General features: G+C 35.6%; 1 protein-coding gene across 1 annotated transcript in view; it reads left to right on the forward strand.

Annotated features, from left to right (window-relative positions):
* SPATA9 (spermatogenesis associated 9) overlaps positions 1-16357 on the forward strand; it is a 23750-nt gene continuing 7393 nt past the window's right edge. Inside the window, exons 1-3 of the mRNA XM_016159779.2 lie at positions 1-1617; positions 1791-1879; positions 9276-9503. Of these exons, the coding sequence (XP_016015265.1) occupies positions 1557-1617; positions 1791-1879; positions 9276-9503 (378 nt within the window). The 5' untranslated portion in view covers positions 1-1556. The remainder of the gene's footprint in view (positions 1618-1790; positions 1880-9275; positions 9504-16357) is intronic.

Genomic DNA, 16357 nt, shown 5'->3' on the forward strand with positions numbered 1-16357 from the left:
TCTAACTTTATCTGAAATAACATAAGATGCATAAGGATGAAAATATAAAAATATTATGAAATAAAAACCAAAATATTATCATATATGGTCATAAATATTTTAAAAATGTGGAAGGGTGAGATTTTTAAACTTTATAACCTTCCCCTTTCCCATCTTTTTTCATCACTCCCCTTCCAGAGAGAGGATCATTAAAAAACAAAAGACAAAAAGGACTTTGTTAGCATAACATACAGAATCAGGTTATACTTTAAGTGTGAAAAATATTAGGATGAGAACTGTTTTCTTATAGATTTGCTAATTTTATAGGATACTTAGGAGGACAAGAACTGATGAAAAGAGAAGAAAACTGGGTGAAATCAATTGGGAGCTAGGACACTGAGGGGTGGGCAGTTGGATAAAAAGAATTAGGGAGTAGATGGGAGTGGAGAACAGGGAAGAAGACAAGAAAGAGATGGCACTTCCAGGTGTTCCTCTGAGGTCAACTCTGATAGCCATGTCTCTTGATAGGACAAATAAAGGATTTCGTGTTCTCCCAGTTAGTGTGTTCACTATCGTCTAATAAGTTTCCTTCCTGGCAATGGATCGTGTTTTTCAGATATTAAGGTTATGATTATATTAAGCATTAGGGTCACGATGGAGGAAAGTAGGTTCTATTAAGGTTAGGGGAGATGGTTGTGCTGTGGTGGAAAGTGTTCATAGGCAGATCAGGGCTGAGGTCAATGTGAAAGGTATCCATCAGGCTTCACTTGCTAGAGGAGCTGTCTGATGAACATTTCTCTTTCCCAAATAGTTCTCACAAGTAGACCTCTAGTGACCAGTTTATGCTTGCCGAAGAAAACGATCTAGCTACAATTAAATATAAAGACTTCAAATTAAAATGGGATTTGAGTTAACCAACTCAGCTCATTCACACTAGAATATAACGGGTGGTCAATCAAGTCTACATGATATGCAGTTCTTCCCAGATTTGATAAGGGGAAAATAATAATCATTTAAAGCATGAGAGAAAAAGATGAAAATAAAATAAAGATTGAGATTTTAAAGAAGACAAATTGAAAACTTCACGATTTTGCCTGGGTTTGACAGAGTGATCCTCATTCGGGTGAAGAAAAACAATCTATTCAGAAGTCTTTCTGAATTAACTGCTGGTGTTCTTTTCCACTTGGCATCATACGTGAACCATTTCTTTTAAAGCATATGCCAGCTCTTTTCAAAGGGAGCTTTGTTCTCAAATGATCCACTAATTGAGGTATCACTGCAGAAATTGGGACAAAATTCAATTTATATTGTAGAACTCCTTAGCGTGGTTCATTTTTCAATCCCCTTTATCCTCCCTTTGTGCCTCCAAACACAGCCTTCTTCTTACTGCCATAGTGATTTCAGAAGATTCTGTAGCAAGTCCTCAGAGGCCTATTGTGCAGTAACAAAGAATTCTGGCAGTGAGCATCTTTGCCTGCTTTCCTGAGTGGAAGGCTGCCCTCATCCCTCACTAATGGTAGAAAAGGACAAGCATTGCCCAGGCCTTCAAGCACTAGGAATCGAAGCAAGAACTCACCATGCCAATCAAACCTGTTGGGTGGATATGTGGGCAGGTGTTGAAGAACTTTTCTGGAAGAAGTAATACACAATCTTATAAAGGGGATATGGGTGCAGGAAACTGGGAATCAAGTCCTCTAGGGTCTGCTTGATTTTCTTAGTCACCTAGGCAGTGGACCCATGTTCTTTTGAATGATGGTTAGAGGATATTTTTAATTAAAGCCTTTTTTTTTTTTAACTTCTTTTTGTCTTAGTTGAGGGGATCCAGAAAGCAATCATGGACCTTGTAGATGAGTTTAAAGATGAATTCCCCACCATCCTAAGATTATCACAATCTAATCAGGTAATGTGATTTTATACCTTTTAAAAGGATTATAAAAAGTATATTTTTAGCATCATGCCAATTAATTAATGCTTGATGTTGAGATCAGTATTTGAAGTTTAGGAAAACATTAACTTAATCTCAGAAATACAAATTTCAACTCATACACATTGGAAGAGATTAAGGATGTGAACATAAAGTAGAAAGATAAGTTTAAGACAGTCACTGAGTTATTAGATTAGAAATCTAGAACTCTCTCATAGTCACAATTGCAATGTAGTTAAGATTTGCTTAATGTTAAATCAGAAAAATACCTAGATATACTTTAATTAAAATCTATGGCAATTAAATCAGTGAAAAAACCTAACTGACATATATTATAACAATGGAAAGATAAGTATTGTATGGATGTGTGTTTTAATGTGGAAAGAAAATGGTAATGTAAATTTAACAAAGTATACACATATATGTTTAAATATTTGTTCCAGCAAGGATCCGAGACATACTGGCATCAGAAGAGGGGTTAGGTAGAGAATTGTGAAGAGACATATATGGTCAGGGAAAAGTAGCATCTTGTTTAGGGGACACAAGTAACCTAATTTATTTAAAAGTACACTGCTCTTAATGGAAGAGTGTTGTTTCAGTCATTTTGACCACAGCTGGAATGGAATATGTTGTAAAGTTACATGGTAAAAGCAATAGTCTATTTATCCAGATATCAGACTTTTGGAAATGTCAAATATGAGGAACAGCCAAAACCTGGAATAAGCAAAAAGCACTCTGAGTAACAGTAACCAGAAAGGCTGTATTAGAGGTATTAGAACTACCTTTAACCATTTATTTAGACAACTAGGCATCAGACATTTACCAAATACCTTACTACTTATTACCGGGATCTGGAAAGAGGGAATACGGAGATAAACATGATAGGATTCCTTCAGTCAGTAAACTTAATCTAAGGGAGACAGAGTTGCAAACAAGTAGTTGCATTGGAATATAATAAGATGTATATTCAGGTTAGAGGAATGAATGACTACCAAGAGTGTCCAGAGAAGGCTTAATGGAGGAAGGATGCTTAAAGTGAATTTCAGCGGACGAATAAGAGTTTTCACGGTAAAGAAAGTGATAATGTAAATGGACGGGAACAGAGAATAATAATCCAAAAGAAGCAGTGTCAGTTAAGACAAAAAGTATAAAACATTATGTTCTCAGGATGTCAAGTAAATCTTAATAAATGAAATGGGTCTTGGATCCAGACTTTGGGGAGGGGTGATACCGAAATGTAGATATCTGGATGTACAGTGGTAAGATGATGTCCAGATGACATCCTCTTTCTAAGTAGAATAGGATAAGGCTTGAAAGCTCCAGAGCTCAAACTGGATTTTGTCATTCCATATCTTAGACGTGGTGTCTAGTTACTTCCCGTCTTTGCATTCCCCTGGTCTTGGTATATAAATTCTTTTGAAACATTGGAGACTTTTCTTGGCTATGCTCTGGAGTATTAAGGAAAGAGATGGGCAGGTGACTCTGCTAGGTCTAGGATGTAAGGTGGTTAAGGCTGGCACAGTAGTGGCAGTAATTATTTAGAGAGCTTCAAGATGAATCTTTGGGAACCAAAGATAGGCATCAGAAGCCCTGTTGCCCTTCCAGTTGTGATTCTCCCACCATTGCCAACATTAGAAAAACTGGGGTTTTGTTTAATCAAAGAAGTTGCAGCTTTCCTTACAATTCCCTTCATCTCTTCCTACCCTCTGTATAGCCTCATTATTACTAGAGCCATAGCATGTTTTCTGGTGAAATAGACTGATATTCTGATCCCCAAAGAGAATTCTAAGTTCCCATTTCCAACCCATTGAAGTCATTTACTTAAAAGAACTTTACCTCACTCAGAGAAGAATATAAACATAGTTAAAGGTAATTTATTTCTCATTTTCAAACACTAAATAGCGTTCTTTTCCCACCATTTACTTTGAAGAACATATTGCTGAGATTGGTAGGAAACTTGAGTAGTTAGGGGATATTGTAATACATTGAAGTTATTTGGTCTTCAAAAAAATTTATCCAGAACAAGGCTAATGCTCCATTGTTAACTATATTATTTTTGAAAAGTCAAATTGTAAATGCTGCAAATTTTATTATTTCCATGATTGCCCGTACTTCCCAAGCATACTGAAAGAGTGGTTTTAAGAATATTTAGAGGGCTTTATTAATTGAGTTGTATTCTAAGCCTCTAAATTTTGTGATTAGTACTTAAACCTTTTTTAAAAAATATTATTTTATTCATTTATTTATTTAAGAAAAGGTCATCTTGCTGGTCTGGAGCAAAAAAAAAAAAAAAAAAAGAACGAAGGGATGGTGGAATTTTTATAGAGGAATTACCCAGAAAAATGGTTATTACATAGTCCTTCATGGCTAAAGATTTTGAAGAAAATAATTTTTTTTTCTGGGACCTGGGGTATGTTAATTATAGAATCATGGCTTGACGTTGTGGTTTCTGAGGTCCTGTATGCTTTACTCCCTCCCTCCCAAGCAGCCAGGACCTCAAGAGCTTCAGCATTCCTTTAGTAAAAAGTAAGTTTTCAAGGTTTGCAGTTGCATGTTGCAAATGATTTTCATATGAGGATGTGAGGACTTAAAATAGTAAATCTTTAAGGTTAAACAAACAAAAAATGCATACTACAATTGGAGAATTAAAAATTTTTAATCCAAGTAATCTTTGCTTGAATGAGAGAAATCATTCATAGCAAATAGAATCCATTTTGTGGGGTTTTGTTATGAAAAATGATTATGTATTTGATCCTGTAATTGCCTTGCACTTAATTGTGTACTACCAAATTGGGAATTGTAGACAGAACATTAGAATCCAAGCAAAATTCAGATTTTTACATCTGTAAATATACTTTTCTGAATTCTTTTCTTTTCTTTCTTTATTTTTTTTTTTAAAACATGCAGAACAAAAACTTCCGGGGAAGCACCAATGATGTCTGGAAATCATTTGTATTGATTTTGGGGTTTCTAAATATGAAAGTGAGACTGTAACTAGAATGTTCTTTAATTCAATTATATTTTTGTCTTTGGCGAGTTGTTGTTTTTTTGTTTGTTTGTTTTTGTTTTTTTGCTGGAGCTCTATCATTGTGAAAGTTACAGAGCACATTGTGCACTGAAAACTTTCTGGGCAGTTTCTAATTTAATATTCGGTATATTTCTCTGATATTTCTCCATATTAACTTGTTACATTTTTCTGACACTCTACATTCATTCATTTTAACATACATTTATAGAACATCTACTATGTGCCAGACACTATTCTAGGCACTGGGGAAAAATGAGTGGGCCAGATATAAAACACTGTCATAGAATTTACATCCTAGTCAAGCAGAAAAACAATAAACAAGGAAATTAAACTATTATGTTAATGGTAAGTCTTCAGGAGAAGAAAAAATATAGCAGGGAAGGGATATGAAGTAGGGGTAGGGATAGAGAGAACAATTGATGATTAAGACCCGAGAGGTGACTCTTAAATTAAGGCTTGAAAGAAGTGAGGGAGTAAACCTTGGTATCCTAGAGGAAATCGAAAGGCGTAGCTAGTGCAAAGTCTGAGGTCACCAAATAATGAGAAGAGAAAGGAAAGAGAAAGATGAGGAGGCCAGAGAGGTAAAGAAGAGAGAAGCTCTGTAGGGCTTGGTAGACTGTTGTGTTTGCTTTGGCTTTTACATTGAGTGTATCAGGAAGCCACTGAAGTGATTAAGCAGAAAATCAAGCTATGATCTAAATTTTCATTGTTACTTTCTGGATGATGTGTTGAGGAAAAGAATGAGAATAGATAAGGGTGTAAACAGGGAGATTATTGGGGAGGCTAATTTACTAGTTGTGAGAAGAGGTGATGGGGGAAGAGTATATAAATGTAATGGACTGAATGTTGGTACTGGGACAATGAGAAGTGGTCGAATTCTGGGAGTATTCAGAGAAAGAAAGAGTTGAATGAGATATGCTGACAGTCTGGTTTTGTAGGTATAGGGTTGTAAAAAGCTGATGTAATAGAAACTAGACTTCAGCATTAAAACTGCTGATGATAGAGAAATGAGCATGGCTCTAGAAAAAAGAACAGGGAAAACAGGATATATATTCAAAGAATGAAGCTCAAATAGAGAATTCTGGAGCAGAATTCTTTAAGCAATCTTATTAACCGATGCTAAGTTTCTTTTGGTAAAAGGTCTTTAAGTACCTTTGTGTGTCTCTGAAGGGTTGGTGGTGGTTGGGAGTTAGAATTTCTTTTCTGACATTCATTTGGTGTTGTGCTCAGACAATGGTGATGACAAAAAGAATTATTGAAACTTGCACACTTTGCAACCAATTTGAGGATGCTTAGGCCAAGAATAAAAAAATAAAGTGAAGGAAAAGAAATAAGGATTTGTTAATTCGAGGTCAACATTTCAATTTACACACATGGTCTAGTAAGAAAATATATAGCATAGGTAATGGACAAAAAGGAAAAACTATTAACTCAAAAAAAAATTTTATTTAAAAAATTTGCTACTAGAGCTAATTTTAAAAAGTAACTAACTGGACTCATCATCATAAACTCTTGACTTACTTTTTTTTAAAAAAGAAGAATGGCTGATTCTGCATTTAAAAGAATGTAAAGAGCTGTCCTCAGTGATCACCCTCATTCCCAGAAACATAAAGGACCACGGGGAACATGCACCCCAATGCCCAGATTTGTTTTATAATACTATTCTTCTCAAAAGCATTAATGGTCTTCTTGGAAACAAGTTGATTCCTTGTTTTGTGTCAGGAAAGATTAAGGTAGTCAGAAATATTCTACTGTCAGAAGTAATAATTCTTTAAGAGGTATCTAGGAAAGTACCAAAAAAGAAACACATTTACAAAACCATGAAAGGAAGAATAGTCTTCAAATTTAACCATTTGAGCATTAAAGAAAACAAAAATGATATTAATTAGGAACAGGCTAAGTCTGTTGCAAAAAGCCATGAATTCATGATGAGACTAAAACGAGAAGGGTAACACGAAGTCCGCTAAAGCATTAATGTAATGTACACTTGAATTTTTAAAAATATTGTTTATAATAAATGCTGCATTTTTCTCAATGCTCATTATGTGAACCTTACAGGAGAATTTTGATGAACAGATTGTCAATTACAAACAGCCTCCTTTTTCTACAGAAATAAAAATTTAGGAGGACAATTTTATAAAAGGGAAAGTTGAATGAATCAATCTAGTATAGTGTATGGGGAAATTAATCAAGATTGATAAACAAAAATACATGTATAAAGTCAGTGAATCTGGGACAACATGTACAGATCACCAAGATTTTGTAAAGAAACTTACACAGTAAAGAGAGGGAAACTGCAGAACATTAATGTTTTGCAGCTGCAAAAATGAAGGGCCTTTAAATACTAAATGGCTGTGAATGCGAGGTTTCAGTAAAGGTGCAACTACATATCTCATTCCCGTTTGCCCTGGCAAGATGGCCCCCGCCTTATGATTATAAATTATAATAAGAGAAAGCACAGAAATTGTACCAGAAGTAAAACCAAACTTATTCTAGCTGCTCCACCTTTAGAAGGAGTTGAAAAGAAGAGTCCTGGCAGTGTAGGGGAGGAGAAATTCCTTCCTCTACCTTTTTTGAGGTCTTATGGCTGGACAAATAATAAAATTGGCACAAGACCAGATTAACAGGAGAATAACCAATTTAATGCGTGCACATTGAAGGCTGTAAATTATACTCAGAGAAATGATCGAAGTAGGCAGCTTTTTACATGTGTGAAGAATTAACAGGATAAAGAAACTTAAATTTGGGTGCTCATTAGTGAGAAATCTAAGCAAAGTTTGGGCTTGGGTAGTAAATTAGTAAAAATAAGGCAAAACAAAGGTTTGTATGCATTTCTCAGCCCTGAATTCCCTAACTCTGGTGATAATGTTTTCTCTCTTGTTAGACTCCAGGTGTAGGGAGAGCACTTTTCACATAGAAGATTTATCTCCTGCTTGCAAAGAGACAGAAAGAGAGATTAGAGTTGTTCTTGCACTGGTAGTTTCTTAAGTAACTTTAATTCAAAATGATCAATATACTGTTTTGGGGATAATTTGGAGTGTCCCGCCCTGAGCCCCAACAGCAGCAAAGCATAAAGTCACAAGAGAAATTGAATCTGTATGTGCAGGAGCTTTGGATACTGCAGACAATGTGTTTTTTCTCCCTGGTATGCTCACGACCAAGGTAAATAATAATATCAAGTGATGTTATTGCACCTCATGTTATTCTGCTTGCTCTACCTACCATATAACTGCCCTGCAAGGATCGCTCTGTTCTAAAGTGACTTGGAATTGCAGCAATAGTAACAGCCCACAACTTAGATTGCATTCTCTACTGTTAGTATTAATGAGGAGGGTTAAGACAACTGGTAGGCTAATGGGACTTACACAAGAAAGTACCAGATTAAACCACAGTAGGACACCAGATGCTGCAGAAATGCACCCTTGTTGAAAAGCTGCAACAGCTTTTGTTCATCTCCAGTGGCAAATGCTAAACAGTATGAGATGTACTGAACTTTCATGAGAAAAACAGTAATAAAATTATTACTTCAGGATAAAAGTTGAAGTATTTATATAGCACATTAGCTCTTCAGCAAATACATGATGTTCATTGTAGACCAAGGAGTCCATTTAAAAGATGTTTTATACTTACATATTGTGACTCAATAAACAGAGACTCAGAGTTGCTTATACTAAAAAGCCAGAAAAGCCTAAAACATTACTTAAATGAATAATGGAAACTATGCTTGTCTATTGCCTAGAATGAGGTCTAACCTCTTAAGTAATTTCTCTGTGGTTCACTTTCTGGTAGAGCAGAGAACTACATAACATGTGTTTTTGTAATGCCACAATTTTTTTCCTATCAGAATGCTCATAGAAGTTTTGAACTTTTTAGAAGTAAATGTTTCCTAAGCTTGTTCATTAGTATATAGGGTATTTGTTTTATTTTTCTTTAAATTGTACAGTCTATTATGTATGTATGCTGTATTTTATCATTTGAAAAATTTGAAGTAAACTTGGAAAATATTTGTAAGTTTCAAATAAGAATTGTTGATTGAATTGTTTATTTTTGAAAGAGCTCTTTTAAAAATATCAGTGCAAAAAATATAAACCCAGAGAGGCTAGTAATATAAATTCTAGATATTTATCCTAAGGAAAAATTCATATAGTCATATAAAGATTTAAGTACAAGGGAGGTGGTCAGTGAGTTGTTATGGAAAGTGGGATATAATTATTGGACACTGAGCATATGCTCGGGACCATGCACAATGTACAGTTATGTGGTACTTGGTCTCTGCCTGAAGTAGATTTTAATAATTCACTGGAGAATCACACATCAGTCACTTTTCAAAGACTTATTTTCCAGATAAAAGAACCCATGCAAAAAACATCCAAAATCAGAATGGCTGTTGCTCTAGCCAAGATCAACCGGGGGACATTAATTCAAGGATTAAACAGCATATCCAAATCCTCCAAATCAGTGGCCAGACTTCTGCAACCTCAGCTTGTTTGTAGACTTTTAGAATTAAGGGACATATCTCATCGTCTGCTGAGAGAAGTAAATGAGCCAAAGCAACCCCTGTATAACATGCAGGTGAGTGAATATTGCATTTACACATGAACCCCTTTTATAAAAACTGTTTTGAAATCGCAAAATTAAAAAAATGAAAAATGTAGCACATTTGGTTGTCCTAAATGAAAAACAAGAATAGTTAGATGAGAGAAATGAATGGTTGGACCTTTTTTCAATATAGTATATTCTCTAGTTTAAAAAAAATCTGAAAGAGAAAATAATGTGGTCTTTTTTCTACCTTGTTATTTAATTGAAATATATGAAACTGTAAATTTCAAATGTTTCAACAATAAGCATACAAATTACCATTTATGTCCCCCAAATCCTGCAAATCTTAAAAATGATTTTGTTCCCTTTTCCCCATAACCTATGTTTTCCAGGTTAATCTTTGGTTGACATAACATATTGAGTGTATTTAACTAGAAACTCATTTCCATAGATCACTAACATCCATGTTCTACATTGTTTTATTGAGACTCTGTTAAAGGACAAAAACTCTTAAAAGTTTTTCAGAAACATTTTTCCCCCCTAAACTTCATGTCACAGAACTCTGGGTTTTTCAATCTGGACATTATTCAAAACATTCTAAATGTTTATTCTAAAAAATTCAGAATCTTACAGGTCTGGCATCTAAACCCCAAAGTGAATTCATTTTAACTCTTTTGTTGAAGGGAGAGAAAACTTGGTTGAAACTAAGTTAAGCCAAAAAGGAGATGCATTGGTTCATGTAGTTGAAGAATACAAAATTGCTAAGGTTTCGGGCATAGCTGGACGTAGGCACGCAAACAATGCCTTCAGGATCTTGTTTCTCTCTTTCTGTGCATCTCCTGGTTCTGCTTTCTCTGTGTTGACTCCATTCTTAGACTGACTTTTCTCTCATGGTCACAAGATGATTTGCATCTGTTCCAAGGCTTCATCCTTCCAAGTTCAATTACAGCAGAAAAGAGAGTCGTTGACCCAGCATTCCCAGCCAAGTCCTGAGGTTCACTCTCAGAGAACGGCTTTCCTCTAAACCAGAGAAATGGGAAACGAGATGTACTGATTGGCCTAGGACTAGTTACCTGCTTCATCCCTAGAGTGGATGTTGGAGCTGCATGCAGACTACATGACCTGAGAATGGAGAAAGGATGAATCCTCAAACCAAAATCTGAGTTGTTTCAAGAAGATAAGACAATGAATGATGGGCGGCTAAAATCAACAACATGTTAATTACATACGAATCTCTCGATATACAAAGATTTTGAGATTTTCATAAATTATCAGATAGCTCAACTTTGAACTGCCTGAGACAGCATTTATAAAAGGCTCTTGTAATATCTGATGTTACAAAAAGTAAAAAATAGTTCGTGTTTGTTAAACATTAAATTCTCTAAGCACTATAAGTCTTATTCCTGTATATTTAGATCATCAAGAAGAAACAGAGCTGAAGCATATTATCTTAAATTTCCACTGAAATATTTTTCTGAATCTAATGTTTTGCTTTGATGTTTCTTTCTTTGCATCGTTAGACCCAAAATTTTTACAGAGGATTGGTATAAGAAGTGTCTTTGGAAGACTATTTCTGTATTTATTATGAAATCATGTTTAAAGACATTTCCATTATATTATTCAGAGCCTTTCATTTTGCTCCTCTTTGCTAGGTCAGAACTGTGAAGGATCTGAGGTTTTATGCTATTCACAATCTAACAAGTTAGCCTGCTACAGTTATACAAATATATGTGCACACACATGCACATACAGACACACAAGGCACAAAACCCTTGAGGCAGAGAGACAGACTGTTTATTATTCTCAGTAAAAGCAACAACCAGAGCAATATCTTGTGTCAGTTCCCTATACCTCAGTTTCTATGGGACAATATGGTGAGAACTAAATGTTACCTGAGTATGTTTGTGGTAAGTTGCATCAGAGGAGAGGATGCCTGAAGCTAGATTAAGCTTTTGATAGGGATGCTGGCATGTCCACAAGCCTCTGGGAGAAAGGGAGAGAAAGAGAAGAGAGGGAGAGAGGGGCGAGGGAGAGAGAAGCAAATGTATCTATGGAGAGGAAGGAAAGGGCTTTATCTTTTGTGCCTTGTGACATGTCTTAGGAGGTACATTTCTAGATCTCTCTAGAAAAAAATACTCTGTCTAGCTTCCAAAGCTGTTTGCTATTCAACAATATCCTTTGCTCAGAAGAACCAATCTGTATAGGAATGAGAGACATCCATGGAGAATTGTCTCCTGATCCTCAGGAAAATTCAGTGATAGAAGAATAATCTATATTTCCAGTTGAATTGGTGTTTTCTTTTATCTAATAATGAGACCAAAAACCACAATGTGTTTGCCTTTTTGCCTTGACTGATAGTGAGTTTCAGGGGTAAATTTAGAGCTTGGTTGTGACAACTTATTCCAGGAACCCGAGATGAGAGAAACAGGTTGAGGGATTAAATAACTTGTCTAAATAAGGTTCATATGCTGATTGTGACAGTCACTTCTGACATCAGTTCAAGACCAACACCTGTGAAATCTCTTCTCCTTTGCTCTTGTTCTATTTGTCTTAGGACATAGCTTTAATTTTTAAAATCCTTATCAATAAAATTTTTAAAAAATATATAAAAGGTAGTTTATCAGAAGTCCCACCAAAATTTACATTGGTAGTAATATTTTTCCACATTGCCTTCTGATATCTTCTTTATAAAAGAAATATATGTATATATAGCTAACTATGCCCAATCCTGTCCTCTTTTTTCTCCACCAAAGGTAATTGCTATCCCGAAGTTGATGTGAGCATTTCCATGCAAATGTTTATATTTTTACTACATTTGTATACATCTATTCTATGTATACTTAAAATTTATATAAAAGATATAATGTACTTATCCTTCTAAAAATTCTTTTTTCACTCATTATTTTTGATATATGTAGCTATGATTTATTATTTTAACTTTGTGGTATTCTAAGAAATCATCCATGGTTTGTCTGTTACAAGACAGACAATTTAGTGTCCAATTTTTTTGTATTACAATCAGTGCTTCAGTAAACACTTGTAAATGACTTCATATCCATATATATGAGACATTCTACAGGTTTATATCTAGAAGAGGGATGGATTGCTGGGTCATGAGGTATGCACATCATCAATTTTATTATCTGTTATCAAAATACTTTTCCGAATAGGTGCACTTGGGAATCATTGTGATTCTTGAATCTGAGAATAGTTTCTTCAATTCTGGAAAATTCTTAGCCATTATTTCTCCAAATATTACCTCTTTCTAAACTTCTCTAATCTCTTCTGGAATGCCCATTAAACATTCTTAGGACCTTCTAATTTTATTCTTTTGTCTGTTTACTTCCTCACATTTTCATTTCTTTTTCTCTTTTTGATGCCTTTTGACTATTTCCTCTGAGCTATCTTCCAGTTAATCAGTTTTCTCCAGCTGTATCCAATATGCTCTTTTCAATGTGTTTTAAATTTCAAACATTATCTTTATCGTTTCTTGAAGTTCTATTTGGTGTTCTATTTTTTTCTACTCAAAGTGTCTTTTAAAGGTTTATTATACCTTTTTAAACTATCTTTAATTATTTTAAATATACTTATTTAGGGTATCTTTAAAGATTGTTCTTTGTAATATTTGGAGGATGCAAATATTTCTGACTATTGTGATCTATATTGTGTCTTACTTATAGTAGATAATTTCCTTTGGTATTTTTTAGCTGAAACTTTTTCTTCAACAGGATTTTTTTTCTAAAAATAACAGAAATTCTTCTGGCCTTGATGGCAAAACTTTCCTTCTAGATGATTTTGCTAGTGCTCCAGGAGTATCAGCCCCTGGTAGATCTCCAGTTTCTTTATTAAAACTCAAGCCCCCAGTCATTATTTCAGGGTCTACTTACACACTTACTACTCCAGCTTTTAGTTCCGTCTTTGTTCCTGGTGCAGAGACACATCTTGTCTGTGTCTGTCTTTCTTTCTTTCTTTTCTTTCCTTCCTTCCTTCCTTCCTTCCTTCCTTCCTTCCTTCCTTCCTTCCTTCCTTCCTTCCTTCCTTCCTTCCTCTCTTTCTTTCTTCCTTTCAACTCAGTTTTATATTAAATTTTTGAACTATGATTTTATATAGCATTTGTAGATTTTTCTGTGTGAGTTCCCCATTAGCTCAGTCTGTCATGTTGCAGGAACTAGATGTCCTTCAGCTTTACTTCTTAATATCTTTTACAAATTTTAATATAAGATAGTTGAGTTTCCTTTGGAGATATGTAAAGTAATTCTACTTTTCATTCAACAAATATTTATTGAAAACCCGACATGTAAAATCACTAGTTTAGGTACTAGGGATTTATAGATGTCTCACCTTTGCCTTATGAACTGTGGGGATGATGTAGTGAAGTGTAGCAAGTGCACGATCAAGTGTGCAAAATATACTATGGAAGTATCAACAAGGAGCATGCGATTGCAAGAAGTAATCAGTGTAGGCTTTCTAGAAGATGATACTTGATCTGAGACTTGAAGGAAGAGAAATTAGCCAGGTAAATAAGTAGGAGAATCATTCTAGGAAGAGAACAGTACATATTAAGATGCCGAGATAAGAGAAAGCATGACTTACTTAGGAAATGTTAAGTAGTTCCATATGGCTGGAGTGAGACAAGTGGGAACAGTGCCAGATCAGAGAGTCCAGGGTCCTCAAGGATAGGAGTGAGGAAGAAGCTTTACTTGGGTCATAAGTATTAGCTAGGGCACAGAATCAGAATTGCCACACAGAGGAAACTTAAGTTGTAGCAAGGAAAAAAACAAGATATCTCGAATCAGAAAGTCTGAATCTGATGGCTGAAATGGAAGTATCAATAGTGAAGACGATGGCCTGGATAGTCAAAGAAGCAACAGAATAATGTATGAGGGGTGGTGGAAGTTAATGGATTATGAATAGAGGGTATCACAGTACTAGAGGGCACTGAGAAGTGGCAACTCACAGAGGACCTATACCAACCAGCCTTGGTACACTGCTGTCCCTTCCTAAAGTGACAGAGTTCAACATACCCAGAGTGGATTCCAACATGAATTCAAGAATTGTGAGGCTGTGTGTGTTAAGGTGGAATTTTTTAGTGTACAGAAGTAAAACGAGTGAAATATGGAATTGCTATGCAAAGGGGTATACTTTGTAGATGCTTGAAGGACATCGCTTTATGTTAATGTATTTGTAGGTATGTGTCAAAGATCCTCTTCATGTGTTCTGTCTCATCATTGATAAGAGGATGATCTACCTAGGGCATTGTAAATGGTTCTACCAAAATTCTGTTGGATATTACATAGCTGGGCTCTCCAGTCGGGCAGATTATCTCCCTCAAGAACACAAAATAGAGAAGTGTTTTCATTAGGACATTTACTATAACTAGGATAGAGTTTTAGCCCTTTAATGTGATCTGAGATTAAGCATATAGAAATGTTCTCCTCGAGGTAATTAGAAAATGGACACTATCACAGAAGCTCCATTGACAATCTACCCAGGCCCTTTGGGTTGGATGATCAGTTCCAGAGCATTTCCTGAATATCTTAGCATATTCAAAGATATACTAAATAAGAACTATTCAAAGATCCAACTGATACAGGTGACCTGGAGGGATTCTGATGGCTTGTTGCAAAACGAGCACAGAGAGTTGGGGCTACGAATTTCCAGCTGGCTACCTTGTTAAAAAGACTTTATACCTGGCTCAATCAGTGCTGAGTCAGGTTGCTTCTCAAACCTTTCCAGGTTCTACATGGCTAAGGTTGTAGTGATATTTCTGCTAGTTCTATAAAGGGCCTCAGGAATGGAAAACTGAAGAGGGAATATCCTGGTAGTTTTCAACATTCCCAGCACCAGTACTCAAAGAAAGGTGCATCTGCTTTGGTTTGTAAACTGCCTGGCTGAGTGATGTTTGCAGCTGCTCTAAGCTGCAGTGACCTAGATAATCAACTTGAGTGCTGACTTCAGCCAAGACACGTCAGCTCCCAGACATAGTTGTTGACTTTGGAAGGCTAGTCCAAGGCCACAGGACCAGGAGCTCTTCCTGTGATAGAATCTTCCTTATAGTGGCATCAGAGATGACTGTTTCTACTTTGTACAGGCACTGTAGAGTGGTGTAGGCAAAATATAGGCAAAAGTGTAGAAAACTCTCAGCCTTTAAAATGCCTGTGTCATAGGTAAATCCAGTGACTTATGTTCCCTTTTTCAGGATAAAGGGCAGATGCTTTTCTAAGTAAAGTTTCTTCCTCACCCTTAACTCTTCAAGGTAAACTCCAGTTTGAAGCTTAAACTATAAACCTCACAAATATCAGGAACTTTTGTAGGTCCATGGACGGGCCTGCCGTGAGGCTGTTGTAGGTAGTGTTATTCAAGACCTGGGGGAAAAAGATGATTCCTAAAAAGCAGTACCACTGGCATTTTAAAGACAGAATTCTCCAGTTTGGCCAAAAGGGTGCGGCATTTGAGCTTTTATAGGACCACCTGATTAAGAGCTTATTCAAGAACAGTGCCCCACAGAATGTTAATATTGGGATAAACAAAGTCAAATAGGTTTCTTTACTGTGGACTGTGAAGAGTCTTTCCTGTGTTCATGAGTATCGTGGGTTGCTAAGCAAAGACATGGTCATACAGCTTTCCCAAACTTTCAGGAAACACTTTTTTTCTGGACCTATCTATTAACAGCGGTCAGCTTTTCTTACAATACTTACTTGTCAATCACTGTGTGAGTTTTTCCTATTACTCCCTCGATATACCTCATCAAGGTGTTTTTGGACAAAATAAACTAAGTTAGGCCTGGGAGTTTTCTAACCTTTAAGTCATCTATGAGTGGATCTTTATTTTCTAATCTGCTTATAGTTTGCTTTTTGTGATTTTCCTCATTTTTAGTGAAAATAAGG

Source organism: Rousettus aegyptiacus, unplaced genomic scaffold (assembly GCF_014176215.1).
Source record: "Rousettus aegyptiacus isolate mRouAeg1 unplaced genomic scaffold, mRouAeg1.p scaffold_m13_p_8, whole genome shotgun sequence".
In the NCBI taxonomy this organism is placed as follows: domain Eukaryota; kingdom Metazoa; phylum Chordata; class Mammalia; order Chiroptera; family Pteropodidae; genus Rousettus; species Rousettus aegyptiacus.